This window comes from Chaetodon trifascialis, chromosome 13, assembly GCF_039877785.1.
Source record: "Chaetodon trifascialis isolate fChaTrf1 chromosome 13, fChaTrf1.hap1, whole genome shotgun sequence".
NCBI classification, from domain to species: Eukaryota; Metazoa; Chordata; class Actinopteri; order Chaetodontiformes; family Chaetodontidae; genus Chaetodon; species Chaetodon trifascialis.
The window spans coordinates 2276245-2297126 of record NC_092068.1 but is presented as its reverse complement, the minus strand read 5'-3'; the positions used below and the strand labels follow the sequence as shown (position 1 = coordinate 2297126).

General features: G+C 41.9%; 1 protein-coding gene across 1 annotated transcript in view; it reads right to left on the bottom strand.

The window, feature by feature from the left end:
* Positions 1-3754: 3754 nt before the first annotated feature.
* The window catches only part of LOC139340909 (heterogeneous nuclear ribonucleoprotein L-like), a 118884-nt gene continuing 101756 nt past the window's right edge, over positions 3755-20882 (bottom strand). Inside the window, exons 9-14 of the mRNA XM_070977033.1 lie at positions 20527-20744; positions 17149-17270; positions 16192-16393; positions 14676-14733; positions 14337-14435; positions 3755-9025 (exon numbers count right to left, since the gene is read on the bottom strand). Of these exons, the coding sequence (XP_070833134.1) occupies positions 8970-9025; positions 14337-14435; positions 14676-14733; positions 16192-16393; positions 17149-17270; positions 20527-20744 (755 nt within the window). The 3' untranslated portion in view covers positions 3755-8969. The remainder of the gene's footprint in view (positions 9026-14336; positions 14436-14675; positions 14734-16191; positions 16394-17148; positions 17271-20526; positions 20745-20882) is intronic.

Here is a 20882-nt window from a genome sequence, read left to right as displayed (position 1 = left end):
GAGGAGGAAGAGGGATGACCATTTTCATCATTATCCTCTCCTGCTAGTTATCTCTCTTGCTGGTAGCCTCTCTCAAAATCTCATGTGTAGGTGTATATATCCTTCAAGTAACATCATAAACTCAGAGCTGAATTTTGAATTCATATGAACATCAGTGTTTTCATTTAGCAATTCACTTTCAGTCAGGTATCCAATTCTAACCAACTGACTGTAGTCACTTAATGCAGGAACTAGTTAAAAAGTCAAGGCAAGCGGTTGCCTAGTGGTGATTTTAGGTGTGCACTCTTGTGTAAATAGAGGGGGTATATGGACAGTGGTACTGGAAAATTTCCTTTATTTTCAAATTCCAATGTTGACAGATAACATAGAAACATTTATGTCCCAATTCCAATAAAGTTGTGACACCATGTAAAACATAAATAAATCAGAATGTGATCATGTGCTGATCCTTTTTGACATATACTCAATTGAAAACAGTACAGAGAGAATATATTTAATGATTTAGCTCATCATGTCAGCAACACGTGTCAAACAGGCTGGGACAGGGGCAACAAAATACTGGCAAAGTTGCAGAATGCTCCAAAAACACCTGTTTGGAACATTCTACAGGTTTTTCCATATTTTCTTCCTGTCTCTCTCATGTGTCCTTGACAAAGTAAATGAGGTACTTTTGCAAATTACTTTTTCAGAGTTCATAATAGGCATTTTAAGACAACATGCAAATTAGTGCTGAATAAAAGCAAATGTTCTTGTTGATATATAAAAATTTGACATTAGCAGCTCTTTGCACTTGTAACCATCATGTCACGATTTTAGCAGTTGAATTGAGTGTAACCTACATTGAACAATAAAAACATTCGTAATATCAAGGTGAAATGCCATTAAAGGAATGTGGTTAGAGCAGCGCTTTGTAAGGCCCTACACAAACGATGAAGGGCGGAATGTTTGATCGCTCATTTGATCATTTTAAATAACTAATACAACACATACAAAAGAAGCAGTGGGACATGTAGCAATGAGTCCCACTCCCAACATGGTTTGTATATGTGTGTCACCACTTTTATACATCAGGAGTACCAAGAACCCTTCTGCAAAGGATACACCTGCACGCATTTTCACTCATAGCTCCTCCAGCAAGCCTCCTCATTCCTTGCTCCTCTCTCTGAGATCTATTTTAGGAATTGAGACATCCTTGAAGATGGCATGCCTACACTGATTTCTGGGTCAGAGGCAGGATGAGAGAGGACACGAGGAGGCCTAAAATAGAGACATTAGAAGAGTCCTCTGTATACAGTAAATTCAAAAAGTATGAAAGCCGAGAATGGTGGAGCCATACAATCTATGGATACTTCCTACTGGGGTTTCTTTCCTCATGTTCAGACATAAATTAGTATCTATTGTACTTCAATATTTGGACCTCAAATTTTCGGTTCTTCTATCCACTCCACCAACCGAATTGACACATTGCCACTGTCAGATCAATTGGGATGTTGTGTTTTCTTTTATTTTGTTTACATGATAGGGGTCAGGCTTAGTCTAACAGAGTCTACAATACTGACAGACAAACTGTTGAGATGTGATGGAGAGGAGATCCATCCTGAACAAGACAGTACAGATGGTGGACAAGTGTCAAACAACTCTTTGAAAGGTCCTACCAAAGCAGAAAGCTGTAAATAAGACTTGACAGGGTCCCAACATGCAGAGTAGCTCTGTGTATAAAGTGATGGGGTGTAAGTATGGAGATATTTCAGCAAATGTTGTTGAATAATTAAATCTGTAACGTGGTAATTGAATTAACTGGACATTCACAAGGAAACATGTCATATTCCATATCATCTTGTGTTCTGTGTAACCTATAGTAAAGAACACTATAGATATGCAATTATATTACAGTGTTAACTCCAAAGTGAACAGTACATTCAGTTCAGTTTCATGTAGATTAGTGCAACCTACATACATTTATGTGCATGTATATCCTACATCGTAATCAGAATAAGTGCCATTAGCCTGTTTCCCACAGGCTCAGGTGTGCATATGCTGGTGGGGTTCAACATGTGAATGCTGCCTGCAGAATATGGAGTCTGAAGTGCAGCACTGGAAAAGTTGTAGACTTAAGCAGTGTTAAATTATATTCAATACTGATTCCTTTCATACTGAATAGAGTGATACGTTTAAGAAACTTATTAAGTTGATAATAGTACCACAGTCTGCAACTGGATATTGGACATCATCATAAACAGACACCAGACAATTCTAATTGGTGGTCACACTGCCTCCATTCTAGTGTTCATCACTGGAGCTCCCCAGGGCTGTGCGCTCAGCCCCCTCTTGTTCACACTATACATCCATTACTAAAATCCCTAACGTGTTGTGAAGCTTGCAGGCAACACATCATCATTAATTGAGTTTCAAACACCAGTGAGAATCAGTATCCTGAGGAAAATAACAACCTTGTTTAGAAAACAAAAGAGGCAAAGACACACACTCCTGTCTACAGTTTTTGGTTCCTGAGAATCAGGATCACAGAGAACCTGTCATGGACATTATACATCTCCACCCTGGCAAGGAAAGTTCAGACACAACTGTATTTCTTAAGGAAATTTAAGGAGGCAAAATTCCTTTGCCAAGTTCTTGTTAACTTTTACAGGGGAACAATAGAAAGCATCAGAACTCAGAACATCATTGGTACCCATCTACTGAACATCAGTGATATCAATGAGATGCTCAAAGTCCAAAGGATAATGAAACATCTCAATCAGCCACAGTCTGATCCTCCTGCCAAGCAATACAGAAGAATCTACTGACGTACCACCAGACTACAGAGCAGCTTCTTTGCTTAGGCTGTAAGACTCCTCAACTCATCCTCCACACTCCACCATGAAAAACAGTTATTTCTATGATTTATTCTTATTCTTATTATTTAATATTTGTAAAGGACAACTTGCATTTCATTGTACAACCCACTGTTGTAGAATGATAAATAAATGAACCTTGTTCCTTATATTAATTGAATTTGCATCTCAAAAAAAAAAAAAAAAAATGTAAGGAAAAATATTAGTAATACCATCCATCCATTGTCTATACCCGACCATCCCTTTTGGGGTTGCGGGAGGCTGGAGCCTATCCCAGCTGTCATTGGGCGGAAGCCGGGGTACACCCTGAGCCGGTCACCAGTCGATCGCAGGGCAACATACAAAGACATACAACCATTCACACTCACACTCACACCTAAGGACAATTCAGATAGAGTAACCAGTTAACCTAATGAGCATGTTTTTGGTCTGTGGGAGGAAGCCGGAGTGCCTAGAGAGAACCCACGCATGCATGGGAAGAACATGCAAACTTCACACAGAAAGGCTCATGCTCATTAGTTTGATTGGTGACTCTAAATTGCCCCTAGGTGTGAGTGTGAGCGTGAATGGTTGTATGTCTTTGTATGTTGCCCTGCAATCGGCTGGCGACCAGTCCAGGGTGTACCCCGCCTCTCGCCCGTTGACAGCTGGGATAGGCTCCAGCCCCCCGCAACCCTGAAAGGGATAGGCGGTATAGGAAATGAATGAATGAATGTTTTTAATAGCAGTACTTTACTTTCAACTAATCAATCCATAATTTGAATGCAAATTCAATGAAACCATCTATAACAGCTTTCTCAAATTCAACTCATCCACTGATATGTGTTACAAGTGAAATGTTTTCATGCACACTGCATAAAGAATCACAAGTACCATTTTGAAATTCCAGATTTTTTTTTTCTGTTGATGACATTGAATGTAGTTAAATAAACAAGAATATCCTTTTTATGTGAAAACACCATGTTTAGCTGTAAATGAAGACAAGTGAAAGACAGCTGAGCTGAGCTGTGTGGGGCTGACCTTACAACCCCAAACCTGACTTTATTCAGTTTCAACATGTACATACAAGTTACAACCACAGAGATTCTTAAATGAATGGAACAGTACAGGTGTATGTGTTTTCTTAGTGATTACTGACGATTTACAACATAAAAACTTTCTAGCCATATCTGTGGAACTGTCTCATACTGCCAGCCTTGTGATTTAAAACTCATATAATCTTCAAAAGAAACAACAGCCCTCATTTTTCAAACCACCTTAAAGGCTTAAGAAAAAAACTTTAAAAAAAAAGAAAAAAGACCAAATAAAACCTCCTTAGAAATACAGTAGGATTCAAGTGATGTAAGAGACATACAAACAACATCTAAATGAACAATAATTTAACTGCAGACAAAGTGGGATTCATCTGTCAAAAATGTTCACATCTTTTCCTTATTTACATATTATATACAAAAAGCATGCCTGAATTCACAAGTGTGGTGGATCCTGGCGCATTAACAGAAAGGCTTGAAGCAGTAAAATCTGAGACAATATGCTTTTAGTTACTGTGCTTAACCAAAGAACTGGCCTCCAAGAAGTCCAGTCTGTCCAATCATCCATTCTGTGCCTCCATAAAGAACCTAGGCATCTTCCAGATTTTAGGTAACCTATTTATTCATATGTTTTATGCAAACTCCACAAAAAAATCTTGTATGAGCATTAGATTATAAAATATTGCAAGAAAAAATATATGCCACTTAATCTGACAAAGCAAAATGTTCTTCAGTGTTATGCAATTCCAGTAGTTTTCCATGCACTGTGCAAATAGATATTTATTTGTATTTTTGAAATGAACATAAATATTTTCTGCACAGATGTGACAAAAATGTTGTTTGTTTTTTTTATCGATACAGTACACATTGAGTCTGAAAGTACAATTGGTCTATTTCTAAGGAAGATTAAAATTAAACCTGGAGAGTTACCTCCTGGTTCTACTTTGACATACTGGTCTTACAGCAGTTTTGCACTCCATTTTAAGAAGTGCCTTTAGATATTTCAGATGCAATCACTCCTCTTTTAAAAGGTTAAACAGGATGTAGGTCAAATCAAGTCTGTCTATGAACTCAACTGTTCATGAGAGTACGAAGCACAGCAGACCTCAAATCATAGCAAGGAAGCTGATGAGTACACTGTTACATGTTTCCTGACCTGAAGGCCAAATTATTAAAAATTTCATGAAATGGGCCCTTGAACGTCCTGCAAAACTGCCACTGAGTAGAAAATGGTGTTTATTCAGTGGTGCCCTCATGCTGCAATAGTGGATATACTGAGTCCAACCAATAAAGTCATCACAAATGTAACAATCCTTCCTTTCTGCTGATCCTACTAAATAAAAACCATTAGTTAACACACTGATCAAATGATCCATCACTGTGTGCCACCCCAACTTATTCAAGAGGAAATATATCACATTAAGGAAGTAATGATGAAAAGCAGAGTTGTTCTTTAAAGATCAGTCTTAATATTGACAGATTGACACAGTAGCACACTTCATGGTCAGATTCTGATGCCTGACACAGAGACATCATACTGCTTTCAGTTCTGGATTTTTACTAAACACATGTCCACCAGCAGCATTTTCTCAATAGTAATGACTGGTAATGACCCTTCCCTGAACCAATCCTCAGACCAGCAGCTGATTCACAATTGCTCATTTGTAACTGTGCACTGGCAAGCCTCTCAAGCTTTGCATTTCTCCACATGTGCATAAGGCTCTAAGAAGAGCAACAGAAGTAGCCTTTCAAAAACCTAAAACACAAGAGCAACCATGTGAGGAATGATTTAAACTTTGTCTTTATCCGCTCTAAAATAAGATGCAAATGTTAGCATGTCTGGCGAACTCATGGCTAGTTCTTCATATCCTCAATTCCTTCTCCTTTGTAAAAGTGAAGCACCCCCTTTGAAAATACGCTTGAATAGCCTGAATCTAACCACTGTACTGCTTGTCCAACTATGTATTTTTTCTAAAGCAAGAATCCAAATAATTAAATGGTTATGTTAGAATGAATAACATTTTAATTTTTATTTCATTCATTCATTTTAAGCACCCATTTTATTATTTTTAAATTTTACTTTTAGTACCATGCTGTGGGTGAAGCAGCTTTACACCATTTAAAATCTGCTGGTGAGAAGCCTGCTTTTCTTTACTTCTGTGGGGAATAAAATACCTTGTGTTTCAAAAATGACTACAATTTTTGATGGTAAATCTGCAACTGTTATCAATGTAAACTCCACACAGTGACAGAATGGAAAGCTTGACAGGCGTAGCAACAGTTACTAAGGAGGGGTTTAGCAAAGGGTCAGTTGAAGTACAAGCAACTTTACTGTAACAATACGCAACTTGTTCGATTTTTGGAATGACTCAGGAGAAGCCAGCAAATGATTAATTTACATTGAAACAGCAAACGGACCACAGAGTAGCGGAATTGACATGCAGACAGGAAGCAGCTGACTGAAGAACTAAAGCCAACATTTAACATGTACAACACTAAGAGCAGGGTGATGTGGAAGAAACCCCCAATGTTTACATGAACAGTTTGTTTTTTACATTGTTGCAATCCTTCTTCAGTTCACCAAATCATTTGCCCCACTATTTGAAAGACAAAGGAAAAACATAACAATAACGTTACTATTCTTAGAGCCTCACCAGAAGTGTGGCTGAAAAAAAGTCAATACTTGTGTCCTGAGGGTGGTACTAAAGAAAAGATTGCAGAAACTTTCAAATCATAACGGTCATCTCTTTTGGAACATAAATCTGGTCAATAAATTTCATAACAATGTGCCCACTTTTTTATATTGCTTGTGTCTAGGTTCAAACATTTGGTGATGTGGGGAAGGAAGGAAGGAAATAAGAGAAGGTTTTGAAAAACATTATTCATAGAAATGATGCCATTAGTTTTCCAGATTAATTAATCCACATTAATTCCAATTCAAATTCTGACCTTATGCTGATGAATGAGGATAAGTCTGGTCACAGGGTCACCAAAACTGTTCAGAGACTTCCTCTGGGGACCATGAATATCCACAGCAAACATGACAATTGGTCAGTAGTGGACTTATCGAACTTTGCCCATAGTGCTTGACTGTATAGTGGAGTGACACCTCTGTCGTTAGGCCTCACAGCTGCCGGGGCAAAAACTTAGCACCTAGCACGAATGAACTCTAAATGAGAACTTGTATTAAAACTGTATCCATATTTACTTTATATGTTCAATGACAATTCAAAACAACACACTGTACCAGTTTTTTAAAAATTAAAGTTAAAATTTTGAAGATTTTAATTTATATAGATGTCTGTTAAGTCACTATCCATCACCGAATGAGGTAACACAATGGTGAAGCCTATAGCCCACTGATGAAAATATTGCAATATTTATATATTTGCAGTATTACAAACTGGATGTCAGTCTCGACATTTCCATAAAGGAAAAAAATGTTCTATGAAGTCACTGCTATTGCAAACCAAACATTTCCTACTGCTGCAGCTTCGGATTAAAAGCATTTAACCAGCAAAACATGAGGTGAGTTTTATTTATCAAGTAGTCACAAGAAATGCAATGTGTTTGTCAATGAGCTTTGCACTTACCCCTATCGCACATCAAAAATGCCTCTACAAAACAGTCATTTTTGGCAAATTTTTACAGCGGATCAGTTTGAAATATTGCAGAGAGCAAATGAACAAGAGGGATCAGGCAGAGTGAGCTGTTGCCAACTTTTCAGTGAGGTAACCGACTGTTTTGACTGTCCCTTGTTGTCACACACTCAGGTGCAGCACAAAATCAAATCATGGTTGCTCACTGAATGATGGAAGAAGGCCAATTATTGGCTGATGTCCGAATAAATTCCACAATAGTTTATTTTGCTGCCCCAAAATTATGTGGCCTGTAGTATTTGCTGTTACCACGAGTAACTACAGGTGTTGCCAAATCAACCATGACTGAATCTGCCACTTTAAAATAATAATATTTCAGTCACCAAGTGCCATGTGCACAGACAATCATTTAGAGATGTCTGACCAACACTAGCTGCGTTTCCATTACAGTTGTTCGCAAAATAAAAGCGATATTTCTGAAATTTCGACAAAGTTCAAGTGCTACTTGCAGGTGTTTCCATTGAACGGTGTTTTGCGAACTAACCGAAATTCTCGTAAATTCTCGGCCGTCCCGCGAGACTGGAAGATGGCCGAAAGCGTTATGCGTCTCGGTACACTGATCTCAGGAGCCGCTACGGCTGTTGCTGTACTTATTATGAACAGAAGGCGGAGGCAACGTATAACTGTTCAAAGGCAAAGCCCTTATGTGTGGCAGCGGCCATGAATAAGGGATTTCTGGGAGAAGATTGTAAATGAGGAATTCACAGATGAACTGTGGATACAACATTTTCGGATGACCCGGGCCACGTTCAACGAGCTTCGCGATGTTCTTGAACCTCTTGTGGCACCAGATGTGTCATGCCCCCGGGAGGCTGTTCCTACTCGGAAGCGCATGTAAATGCGAAAAAAGTGTTTCCATTACACTTTTGCGATACACTTTTATATCGATACGTCTGAAAAACCACCTCATGAGAGCATAAAAATGTTTTTGCGATATTTGAGAGGATTTTCGAAATATAGGTGTTTCCATTACCAGTATTTTATTGCGATATTTAGGTTTTGCGCATTTCTAGGGGCAATGGAAACGCAGCTACTGTCTGTCTGCCAGTCTAGGTCCATAGTCAAAGACAAGTTTACCATGCAGTGAAGGCATCTGGGACATACACATGAGCAGTGTACTCTAGTTGTCTGACATGACAACAGAAACACATTATTAGAGTATATCAGACAGTCACTAGTCTGTCAGCTTGGTGGCTTGTTATTGGATGGTGGGATGATGGGTGCTGTTCAGTCTGGAGACAGTGAAAGTGTCTTCTCCTTGCTCTATTTCCTTCTTCTTTATCACATTTAAAGCGCATCTATCACACAGTCTCTTCTTCTTTCATATTTCTTTGTGTTTATCTCTCCTCCACTTGTCTCTCATGGTCCCTTTCCCTCTCTCAGGTCTGAGGTCTGCCATCATCAGGCTCAGTAGGCTCTGCAACTTTTTATAGATGAGACGAGGTGGAGAAACACAGCTTCAGGGTATATGGGTTGGACCCATCTGGAAACACACACACACGCACACACACACACACACACACACACACACACACACACACACACACACACACACACACACACACACACACACACACACACACACACACACACACACACACGTTACATTCATGACTGAGACATTAGCTACTCCCTAATACAAGAATAAATTAATACATGAAGCTGAATAAGTCATCGGTGGCAGGACTGTTACACTATAATTTAACCCTCATGACACAGTCTTGCAAGCTGCAAGGGCCATTCTACTGTAAATCATCTTCCATTGCAGAAACTGGACAATTCATTACTCGTAAACAAGCTATTGATGCTGGGGGTGGTACTTTCTGAGTACTTTCTGGCTGCGATACAGAGACGGCTCGTTCCAATGTTGAAGTAGTTGTATATAGCGCGACCTCCTTGTTGCATAATGGGCCTGTGTTTTTATCTATGCCACTGGTTAAATACAGAGAGGGCTGATGAGGCTGGCTTTGGAGTGTGAGTTTGAATGGTTACTGATTGGGCCATCAATGATGGAAAACAGAAGCTGTTGTTTAGGTTTGATGTGGCTTAGCATTAGTAGGAATGGAGCAGGAAGAGGCTGCATGGTTGGGCTGCATAGGCAGTGAAAATATGGCAGTAAATTGTGTTGTGAAGTGCATATGTCTTTCTGGAACTTCTGAAGATAAGGCGCAGCTTCTGAGGCAAAGTGGATGTGGTACAAGTAAAAACCTTTGCCTCCAACACGGAGGGCTAGATTGAGGGTTATGGTAAGTAATGGTCTACGTCCTGCCGGCTGGCAAGAAATTGTGAACACTGTACATCTCTGAAGAGAGAGGATGCGAAAGTGAACTCTTTGAGAGTGAGCTGTAGCCAGCATGAAGCTGATGGTTGCTCAGTGGCTGGGATTGAAGTTAATTGTTTCCGTTTACTGTTTCCGTGTCTGGCGTCGTTGCGAGTGGCAGCCCTTTCAGTAGCTCTGTGTGCTGTGTGCTATTTTGTACTTTTAGAGCTTTCAGTACTCTTTTTTGTCACTGATTAACCTCTATCCTATGGATAAGGATTTTAACAAGCCTAAACTCGTTTATCTGAGGAACCAACTGCTCGCTCTGCAAGCAAAGTCCTGTGCTGGTGTGGTTCCCCAGTTATCTGACCAGGTGAGGAGGCCATATTGAGGCTGCAAAGCCAGTGCTAAGCTAAAGGCTAAGCGGCTAGCGAGAAAGTGGAAATACAAGCCTTCAGTACCTTTGGTTATCATGGGAAATGTGAACTCACTACTGAACAAAATCGATGAACTGGCTGCGCTGGTGAAAAATGTCATGACCTACAGGGATTGCAGTTTGTTGTGCTTTTCTGAAATGTGGCTCACAACAAACATCCTGAATGTTAATGTGGAGCTACCAGGCTTCAGGACAGTCAGGGTAGACAGAGACACAAAAGCCTGCCGGAAGAGAAAAGGAGGAGGACTCGCTATATACATCAACACAAGGTGGTGTAATCCTGGGCATGTAAGCACCAAAATCTCTATCTGCTGCAGGGACATCGAACTTATGGCTGTAAGTTTGCATATTATTTGCCCAGAGAGTTTGGACACACCATTGTAGTAATTGTTTACATCCCTCCACAGGCTGACGCAGAGGTAGCGTGTGACATCATCCACTCTGCTGTTGCCAATCTACAAACACAGCATCCTGAGGCCATTGTGTTGATCTCTGGGGACTTCAATCACGTGACTGTGGACACAACGCTACCTGCTTTCTTCCAGTATATGGACTGTAACACCAGGAAATGGGACTATTGACCTACTGTATGCAAACATGAAGGGCGCATACAGTGCCACCCCGCTGCCTGCACTGGGGAAAGCAGACCACAACCTGATTCTGCTTCAGACTCACTACAAACCAAGAGTGAAGAAGCTACCCACAACCACACACTCATTCAGGAAGTGGTCTCCTGAGGCAGAGCAAGCTCTGAGAGACTGCTTTGCCACTACAGACTGGGATGTACTGGAGGGGTCGCACGGCGAGGACATTGAGGGAGCTGTGAAGTGCACGACTGACTACATCAACTTCTGTATGTACGTTGTTGTTCCCTTAAGGACTGTATGCTGCTATGCTAACAACAAGCCCTGGATCACGAGTGACATCAAGGGCCTTCTAAACCAGAAGAAGAGGGCTTTCAAGGATGGTGATCAGCAGGAGCTTAAGTGCGTGCAGAGGGAACTCAGAGTCCAGCTCAGGGAGGAGAAGGAGCAGTATAGAAGGAAGCTTGAGGAGAAGTTGCAGAACAGCATGAGGGAGGTGTGGGACAGGATGAAGATCATCACCAGCTGCAGCTTGAAGCAGGGTGCCACCATCAAAGGAGATAGGGAGAGAGGGAACCAGCTGAACAACTTCTTCAACAGGTTTGACCACCCCAACTCATTCGTACCTCAGAGTAGTACTGCACCCCCCTCCCCACCCTCTGCTCTCTCTTTCCCTCGAGACGCCAGCACAGAGGAGACCATCCCCCCACCCAAGATCACAACAGCCCAGGTGTGCAGAGAGCTGAGGAGGCTTCATCCCAGCAAGGCAGTGGGTCCAGATGGAGTATCCCCTCGACTGCTGAAGGCCTGCGCGTTGGAGCTGGGAGACCCCCTACAGCGCATCTTCAACCTGAGCCTGGAGCAAGGGAGGGTCCCTCAGCAGTGGAAAACATCCTGCATCATCCCAGTCCCAAAGAGACCAAAACCTGAGGATCTGAATTACTTCAGGCCAGTTGCCCTGACATCACACGTGATGAAGACCATGGAACTGCTACACCACCTGAGGCCACAGGTGCGCCACGCCCTTGACCCTCTGCAGTTTGCTTACCAGGAGAAGGTGGGAGTAGAGGATGCCATTGTCTACTTGTACACCGATTCCTCTCCCACCTGGACAGGAGCAGCGGTGTGGTGAGTATTACATTCTTGGACTTCTCCAGCACCTTCAACACCATCCAGCCTCTACTCCTCAGAGATAAACTGACAGAGATGGGAGTAGGCTCACACCTGGTGGTCTGGATTACAGACTAGCTGACAGGCAGACCTTTAGAATGTGAGACTGGGGGACTGCAGGTCTGACACTGTGGTTTGCAGCACAGGAGCACTGCAGAGGACTGTGCTCTCTCCAGTCCTGTTCACCCTGTATACATCGGACTTCCAATACAATTCAGAGTCCTGCCACGTGCAAAAGTTCGCAGATGACACTGCTATTGTGGGCTGTATCAGGAGTGGACAGGAGGAGGAGTACAGGACACTGATCCAGGACTTTGTCACATAGTCTCCAACCACCTGCACCTCAACATCACCAAGACCAGGAAGATGGCGGTGGACTTCAGGAGGCGCAGGCCTCATCTGGAGCCTGTGACCATCAAAGGGGACTGTGTGGAGTTTGTACGGACCTACAAATACCTGGGAGTGCAGCTGGATGATAAAAAGGACTGGACTGCCAACACAGATGCTCTGTGCAGGAGAGGTCAGAGCTGACTGTACTTCCTCAGAAGGCTGGCACCCTTCAACATCTGCAAAAAGATGCTGCAGATGTTCTACCAGACTGTGGTAGCAAGTGCCCTCTTCTACGCAGCAGTGTGCTGGGGTGACAGCAGGAAAAAGAGGACGCTACACGTCTGGACAAACTGGTGAGGAAGGCTGGCTCTGTTGTGGGCACAGAGCTGGACAGCTTGACATCTGTGGCAGAGTGACGGGCGCTGAGCAGGCTCCTGTCAATCATGGACAATCGACTGCATCCGCTGCACAGCGTCATCAGCTTCAGTGACAGGCTGCTGTCACTGTCCTGCTCCACTGACAGACTGAGGAAGACATTTAAACTTGCATTCTGTAGCATTGGACATTCTTACTTTTAATTCTGTTTGCACTGGACATCCTTACTATTAATCCTGTTTGCACTGGACATGTAGACATTTTTACTTTTAATTCTTTGCTTGCTGTGCCTTTAGATTATTTATTGCATGCCTTTTACTTAAAATTTGTGGAATATGCTGGAACTTGTGAGTTTCCCTTGGGGATGAATAAAAAAAAAATCTATCTATCTATCTATCTATCTATCTATCTATCTATCTATCTATCTATCTATCTATCTATCTATCTATCTATCTATCTATCTATCTATCTATCTATCTATCTAAAAAAGATAGATAAATTAAGGAAGGAACTTGCTTAATCATCATCCGATGAGGATAGTAAGATGAAGTCCATGCTTGAAATGAGGCAAGTGGATGAATGATGTTACGATGTTACTTACAGGATTAAGTAGGGCTGTCAGTTTAACGCGTTAATTAGATTAATTAATTACGCTGCAAATTAACGCGCTATAAAAATTTACGCAATTAATCATGAGTGGCAAGTCACTCCGCCAACCCACACTTGCTGAGTTAGGAAAACCAATGAGCAAAGCCATGACAGAAAAACTGACAAACTCAATCGCAAAGTGGGTTGCTGCTGATTGCAGGCTGATTTCAATCGTGGAAGACGAGGGCCTAAAAGAGGCGTTTCAGATAGCGTCATCTGACTCTAATTTCCAGCTACCGTCGAGAACTACAGTGATGAAAAGAATTCACCAGCTGTAATGTGAATGTCAGTGAATTGTAATGTCCTAGAATTCAAATTCTTTATTTGGGGACCTTTAGCAGATATGAGATTAAAATGCGATTAATTAGATTAATTAATTACAAATCTTGTAATTAATTAGATTAATTTTTTTAATCGCCTGACAGCACAAGGATTAAGTAATAGCTCAATAGCTTTTCTGAGTGTGCTTGAGCCAATGTCGTGGGATCTCTGGCAAAGAAAATGAAAGCAAAATTGGAGGAGAGGGAGAGGTTTATAGGAATGACGGAAGAGGCGTGGTTGAGCTGTAGTCTGCTCCTGCTCAATAGTTACAATACATTTGTGAAGCTTACTTTTTGTGGACTTGTTTTACATTTATATACAACAATTTTGTGTGGTCATTCAAAAACATTTTTGTGGAGAAAGTCATTTGTAGGTCTACATAAGTCCCAAAATACATTTGTAAATCCTTCTGTGTGCATTCATTAAGACTGACATACACATCTGATTCCACAGGATTATTGTACAGTACTGACTTTTCGAATGATGTCTTCATTGTGAAAATAAATAAATGCTTATGTCTGGCAATCAGCATTATGGAATGGGAATTAGAAAGTGTAATACATCATTTATTTTCAGGTGTACATATAATCAAGCTGTATGAGATCTTGTGAGTGGACACTGAGTTTTATTAATGCTTGTAGGACATGAGGTGTCTTTCAGACAGACTTACTGGGTATCCTGATCTGGTAGTGATTGAGAACAGTAAGAACTTCCACAGCCTCCGTCTTACTGTCAAACTCTAACAAGCCAGAGATGGTCTTAGAGGAGGCTGAGAGAGACAATAATAAAGTGAGATGAAAGACAGCAGCAAGTAAAACAAAAGCAAATAAGACAGGGAGTGGGAGGAGGGAGTAATATGCAATTAATAAAATTACATCAATTTCAAATTCAGCAGTCCATAAAGAGAAGTGAAAGAGTTTTCTCACAGACTGGCTCCAAAAAGAGAACACATACCTAATAAACTTTAACAAGAACCTAATAAAAAGCCATACATTGAAGTTCTACTTACGTTTGGCATCAAACATCTTGAATTTTATGAAGCCAGGCACATCATGCTCCGTACACAGCTGCCAAGAAACACACAGCGACAAATGTGTGAGTAAAGCTGCTTTAGGTAAAACTTCAGTCATCATATGGCTTGATCTGTTGGTGGGATTCAACACAGACAAGTCTCCTTGGGCTCTATTTTCTTCCCCGCCGCTGGTAGGGCACAGGACGGAGTCATGCGCTCACGTCACCAATACCTCACAGGCAGGTTTCCACAGTGTCTGGCATTTCACTGCGATCAATAATTAGCAACAGCCACGATTCAATGCAACTATCTGAGTCAGCACATACAGTCAGACCTAAATTTATATATTTTGATCAGTATCTCATCTGACCACACTGCAAGCGCGTACTTGCACCGAATGTACACAGGTGAAACAGGGATGCAAACTATTCAATTAACGTCGCTGTGCCAACCAGAAACAGCCGTGGCATCCTACAGAGCATATATACTGCATCTATCTCAGAGCACTCGAGAGACAGAGAGAGACAGACACATGGAAAAAACGTAAGTGATGATCGTTGTCCGCTATTACCCACGTCATTTCATTCCAAATACAAATGTTATCATACTATACTCGGCTGTGTCAAACCCACTCCATGCCTTCTCCCCTCCCTCCTTCCAAGTTGCGCCGCTGGGTGGGACTGAGATGAGAAGGGGGAGTAGATGCGCCGGTAGCGCAGTGCACCACGCCCCATCAGCGAAGCCGACCTGACTTTGTGCTAAGCCTCTGCCTTGCCAGCGGCGGAATCGAAAATAGAGCCCCATGTGTTCCCAGCAAGATATTTAGCCACTGCTCCTCTCTGTTTCATGACATTTCTGATATCAGCTCAAGACAGCTGCCAAAGCTGGTTATATGTGTATATCTGTTAAAATATTTTAGCCATTTATGAACATCCATCCATCCATTATCTATACCGCCTATCCCTTTCGGGGTTGCGGGGGGCTGGAGCCTATCCCAGCTACAATGGGCGAGAGGCGGGGTACACCCTGAACCGGTCGCCAGCCGATTGCAGGGCCACATGCAAGGACAAACAACCATTCACACTCACACTCACACCTACGGACAATTTAGAGTCATCAATTAACCTAATGAGCATGTTTTTGGTCTGTGGGAGGGAGCCGGAGTACCCGGAGAGAACCCACGCATGCACGGGAAGAACATGCAAACTTCACACAGAAAGGCCCCGCCTGACCTGGGGATCGAACCGGCAACCTTCGTGCTGTGAGGCACGCGCACTACCTGCTGCGCCACCGTGCAGCCCATTTATGAACATATTTAGAAATATAAAGTATGTACTTTATGTGTACATAAATCCGATTTATATGTTTTAAATATTAGTGAGAGAGAAATATTTACATAAATATTACTTTTTAAATTTAATTAGATCAATATCAGATTTTTGAACTGAAGTACTGTCATTATATTTTAAATCAAAACTTAAAAAAGGACATGTATCAGACAGATGATCCATACCCTAAGTAAATGGTCCTGTGATATGCATGGAGGAACGTTGTAGTAGTGTAGCACTGCAGATGGTGGCTGAATGATGTTTTTGGAGGCTTGTCCAGCACTGCTGAAGCGGTTGTTCCTGGTCATGGCAAAGTCCTTATAACTGCTGCTGCCATCCTCTAACTCAAACACCTGACTGGGGATCACTGCATGCTGCTTAGACACACTGCACACAACACAACATCTGTTTCCTATCTGATCAAATTCATGTATTGCTTTTCATAAAAGAACAAAAACACACTCACAAGACATCACAAATCACGTTAGTAGGCAGTCACAGCATCATTTCACATCTAAAGCAGCACTAGTTAATGTTGAGAATGTGAACTATTTTTGATTTGATTTATTTACGGACATACAAAATACACAGACCCCAAGCATGAATATGTTAAAGTGAGAAAACTTTTTTTTTTGTTCCAAATTATTGTTAGTCATTCATGGGGTGAAAAACTTTCTCATGCATGTTGATGATTTGCTGCATTCCTTTGTTTCATAGCGGAGTCAATTGAATATCTTTGACTATAGACTGTGTGACCCTTGTGAACCTTAATACTCTTATTTTTCACATTTTAAGGCAAATTAATAATTGAAAAAATAATCAGGACATGAATAAACCTATACAACCACAGACCCTCTATATATATATTAAACTTGTAGTGGTGCTTTAGTTAATTCATGGTTTCTGTGAACTGAAATTTTCATTTTGCCAGATAATAAAGTAACCTATTTGTAACACAAACTTAGACAGACATGACACATTTCCGATCTATAATTTAGCGATATTACATCTGACTTACTTTTGCAAAAATAATTTTTCTAACACACACAGCAAGGTAATGGCCAGACATGGTGAAACATAGGAAACTTTAGAAAAAATGAAATAATTTACAGTGTACGTATGTGTATTGATCTACTTCTCACCAGACGTTGAGTCTCTTGCCAAACACCTTGATGCTGTTGAGATGTGTGATAGCTCTGTCCACAGCATACTCATCTCCCATCTCAACCAATGCTGTACCAGGAACACTCTTCATAAACTTTACCTGCAACCACATACATACTCACAATTGACAGTTATTTTAAAAAAGCAACATGCAGTGTGATCTCTCTCTACTCACCTTTTCAGACGTAACACTAATAAACAAATTTGTAATGGTTTCTTAAAGGATATATTCAAAATTTTTCAGTCAATAGTGAGGCGTCCATTATGAACTTTGAAACGGGTTGAATTGCTGTGGTCATTTTTTCATGCTAGCCATTAAGAGATCACTTTTGAATGTACTTCCAATAACTTTTAATAACCAAACTGCAGACACAGTCTCACAAAGGGGTGTTCAATTAAAACATATTGGAGCACTATTTTACAAAGTGGACACTGAAGGGTTGAATATGTGCACTTGACTGCCACAATGCATATGCACAAATAAATCACAGACAACTGCTCCTTAAAAGGACAATAGAGTTTATTTAACATTAGCAGCATCATTCAACAATCAATAATACCTAGGGCTTGGCGATATGGCTGAAAACTGTATCACAATATAAGTGTTTTATATTGGTCGATATCGATGAGATGCAACATGGGGGATGTGATTCACACATCTCAGCTTGTGAACTTCCTGCACTAAACCTGCAGAAAAAAAGTTCTCAGGTTTCTCTCTGTTTACATTTTCACATTTTTATTTACATTTGTTATTTGAGTGTTTTCCATGGCTGTGTTGACATTTCCTTTCTTTTCTGCCTTGATAGCTGAGGGGATTATAATCAGAGGATGGTTAAATTTAAAATAAAAATGTTTAAATTTGCAGCCATATCGCCCAGCCCTAGTTGTAACACTGACTTTTTCTATTTCAATCATGATGTGACCCCCTGTGGAGCACTGCAGGATGGACCTCAAAGCGGAGTTTCACATCATAATCCTTTCCAGTGCTGTTAACGTACTTATTGACCATATTAACAATTGTGTGGTAGCTGATTGTGAGACACTATTTGCCAGTTGGTTCTGACACCAGCCAGACTGGCGAGTTGTAGGTCAAGTTCCATTCTCTGATAATTACCCAGAAAGCAAAAATCCATTGAATCAACATTGAGATATGGTCATGGCTTAAAATTAAATCAACATTGATGTCAGACATTGAAAGTAACATTGAAAGCGAATTTAGACTGATTTTCAATCAGTCTAAACATTGATTCAATATTTATTCAACTACATCATTTTCACCATTGAAACAATGTAGAATTGTCAATTAATCTGAACATAGAATCAATATTGATTCATTTATAAATGCATTGAAATTACATTGATTCTACATTGCAACAATGTTATTAATTAAAGGACCATTACAGCACTTTTCAGCCTTCATCTGTAGGTTTTAAATATGCTTCATGCAAGGCAAATTGCATGAAGCATACGCGATTTGAAGCGTCATTTTGCCAGGCGACGCGATGGACGCGATGCGCGGCGCGATGGACGCGTTGGCCGCGAAAATCGCTCTCATCGCGTTGCCCCATCGAGTTAGCGCTTCATCGCTCGAGGCTACGTTCCCACCAAACGCCTCAAATCGCACCTCAAATGAAATCGCGTCGCGCCACACGCTCCAGTTTTGACGCTGGTACATAAACCCCTTGACGCTTCATCGCGTCGCGCGACAAGCCCGCCCAACAACAACATTTCTTCCGCCATTTCATTCTCTCGTCGACCACGTCCGTACGTCAGCACGTCGATGACGATCTCAACGCTGATAGGCTGTCGCGGCGCGTCTTCACGCGAATCCGCCGCAAAAGTTCAATAATTTCAACTCGAGCGATGAAGCGATGGGGCGACGCGATGAGAGCGATTTTCGCGGCCAACGTGTCCATCGCGCCGCGCAATCGCGGCCATCGTGTCACCCGGCAAAATGACGCTTCACATCGCGTCTTTGCATTGACTTTGTATGTAATCTTGCGGCGCGATCTTGTTTCATCGTGTTTGGTGGGAACGTAGCCTTAAAATAATTGAACTTTTGCGGCGGATTCGCGTGAAGACGCGCCGTGACAGCCTATCAGCGTTGAGATCGTCATCGACGTGCTGACGTACGGACGTGGTCGACGAGAGAATGAAATGGCGGAAGAAATGTTGTTGTTGGGCGGGCTTGTCGCGCGACGCGATGACGCCGCAAGGGGTTTTTGTACCAGCGTCAAAACTGGAGCGTGTGGCGCGACGCGATTTCATTTGGAGCGCGATTAAATAATTTAATAGCCTAACGCTACGTTCCCACCAAACGCGATGAAACAAGATCGCACCGCAAGATTACATACAAAGTCAATGCAAAGACGTGATTTGAAGCGTCATTTTGCCGGGTGACGCGATGGACGCGATTGCGCGGCGCGATGGACGCGTTGGCCGCGAAAATCGCTCTCATCGCATCGCGCCATCGCTTCATCGCTCGAGTTGAAATTTTTGAACATTTGCGGCGGATTCGCGTGAAGACGCGCTGCGACAGCCTATCAGCGTTGAGATCGTCATCGACGTGCTGACGTACGGACGTGGTCGACGAGAGAATGGCTCGTCGCCTTAGCCTGGCAGGGGGCAAGTAAAGCCTGGTGGCCCGCCAGGCTTATAATACACTGGGGGAAACCCTGAACCCTCAGCGTAGCCTCTGCACAGGGACACACTAGCGTTAGCTAGCGTTATCTAGAATGCTAGCGCTAGCTAATGCTAACGACGCTAATAAGCTACAACCTCACGGTAATAATTCACAAAGTTGACATGCTGGTGAAAATACATTGTGTTCTCATTAGGACTTACCAGTTTGTCTTCTTTTGTCACTCGAAGATAATAAAAGCCGCTAAAAGCTGCCAACCGCTGCCAACCGCTGCCAACTGTTGACTGGTTTGAACTGGTTTGGTCTCAGGAGAGAGCAAGTCTCGTGGGCAGGGGCACAGGTGCACAGCCACAGCATGCCATACATTGAAACCATGTCTATTTAATGTTGACATTTCAACATTGAAAACCCAGCATCTATACAATGCTGATTCAACAACATTTTTTCAAATGTTGAAATGGTAGCTCTAATTCAATATTGAATAAACATAGATTTTTCAACTTCAACCAAAAATAACCAATTTCACCAAAATTCAACGTTGAATCACTGTATTTTGCTATCTGGGTAGCCTCTGTAGCAACCTGCCAAGGGTCTCTTGGATGGACTCATAGGCAGCCAACAGAATGTCACCATCCACCACATTTCCAACAGTTTCTTTTGTTTCTGTAGTAGACAAGAAACAGCACCTTAAAACTTAAAATACATGCACACTTACCTTCTCAATGTTTCCATAGAGGCAGAAGAGATTGAAGATGCGGGTGCAGTTCATCTTGGATGGATGGAGGCCACTCACCATGGCAACAGAGCTGGGGGCATGGCCAGAGTATGAGGATGATGATTGGGGTAGAGGGTAGGACACCATGTCTGGAACATCCACCGAGGCGAGCTTGTACCTGCTGTTGCCAGGCAAAGGCAGCAGGGGGCAGGGTGGACCTGAGGAGGCACAGACAAGAGCCAAGATTCTCAGCTCACTTCAGTTCAATAAAGTTTACTGAAATTACTCTCATTAGAACAATACTACTTGCATCTATTGTTAGATGTGGTTGTGGTGCCTTCAGGAGGGTTCCCACA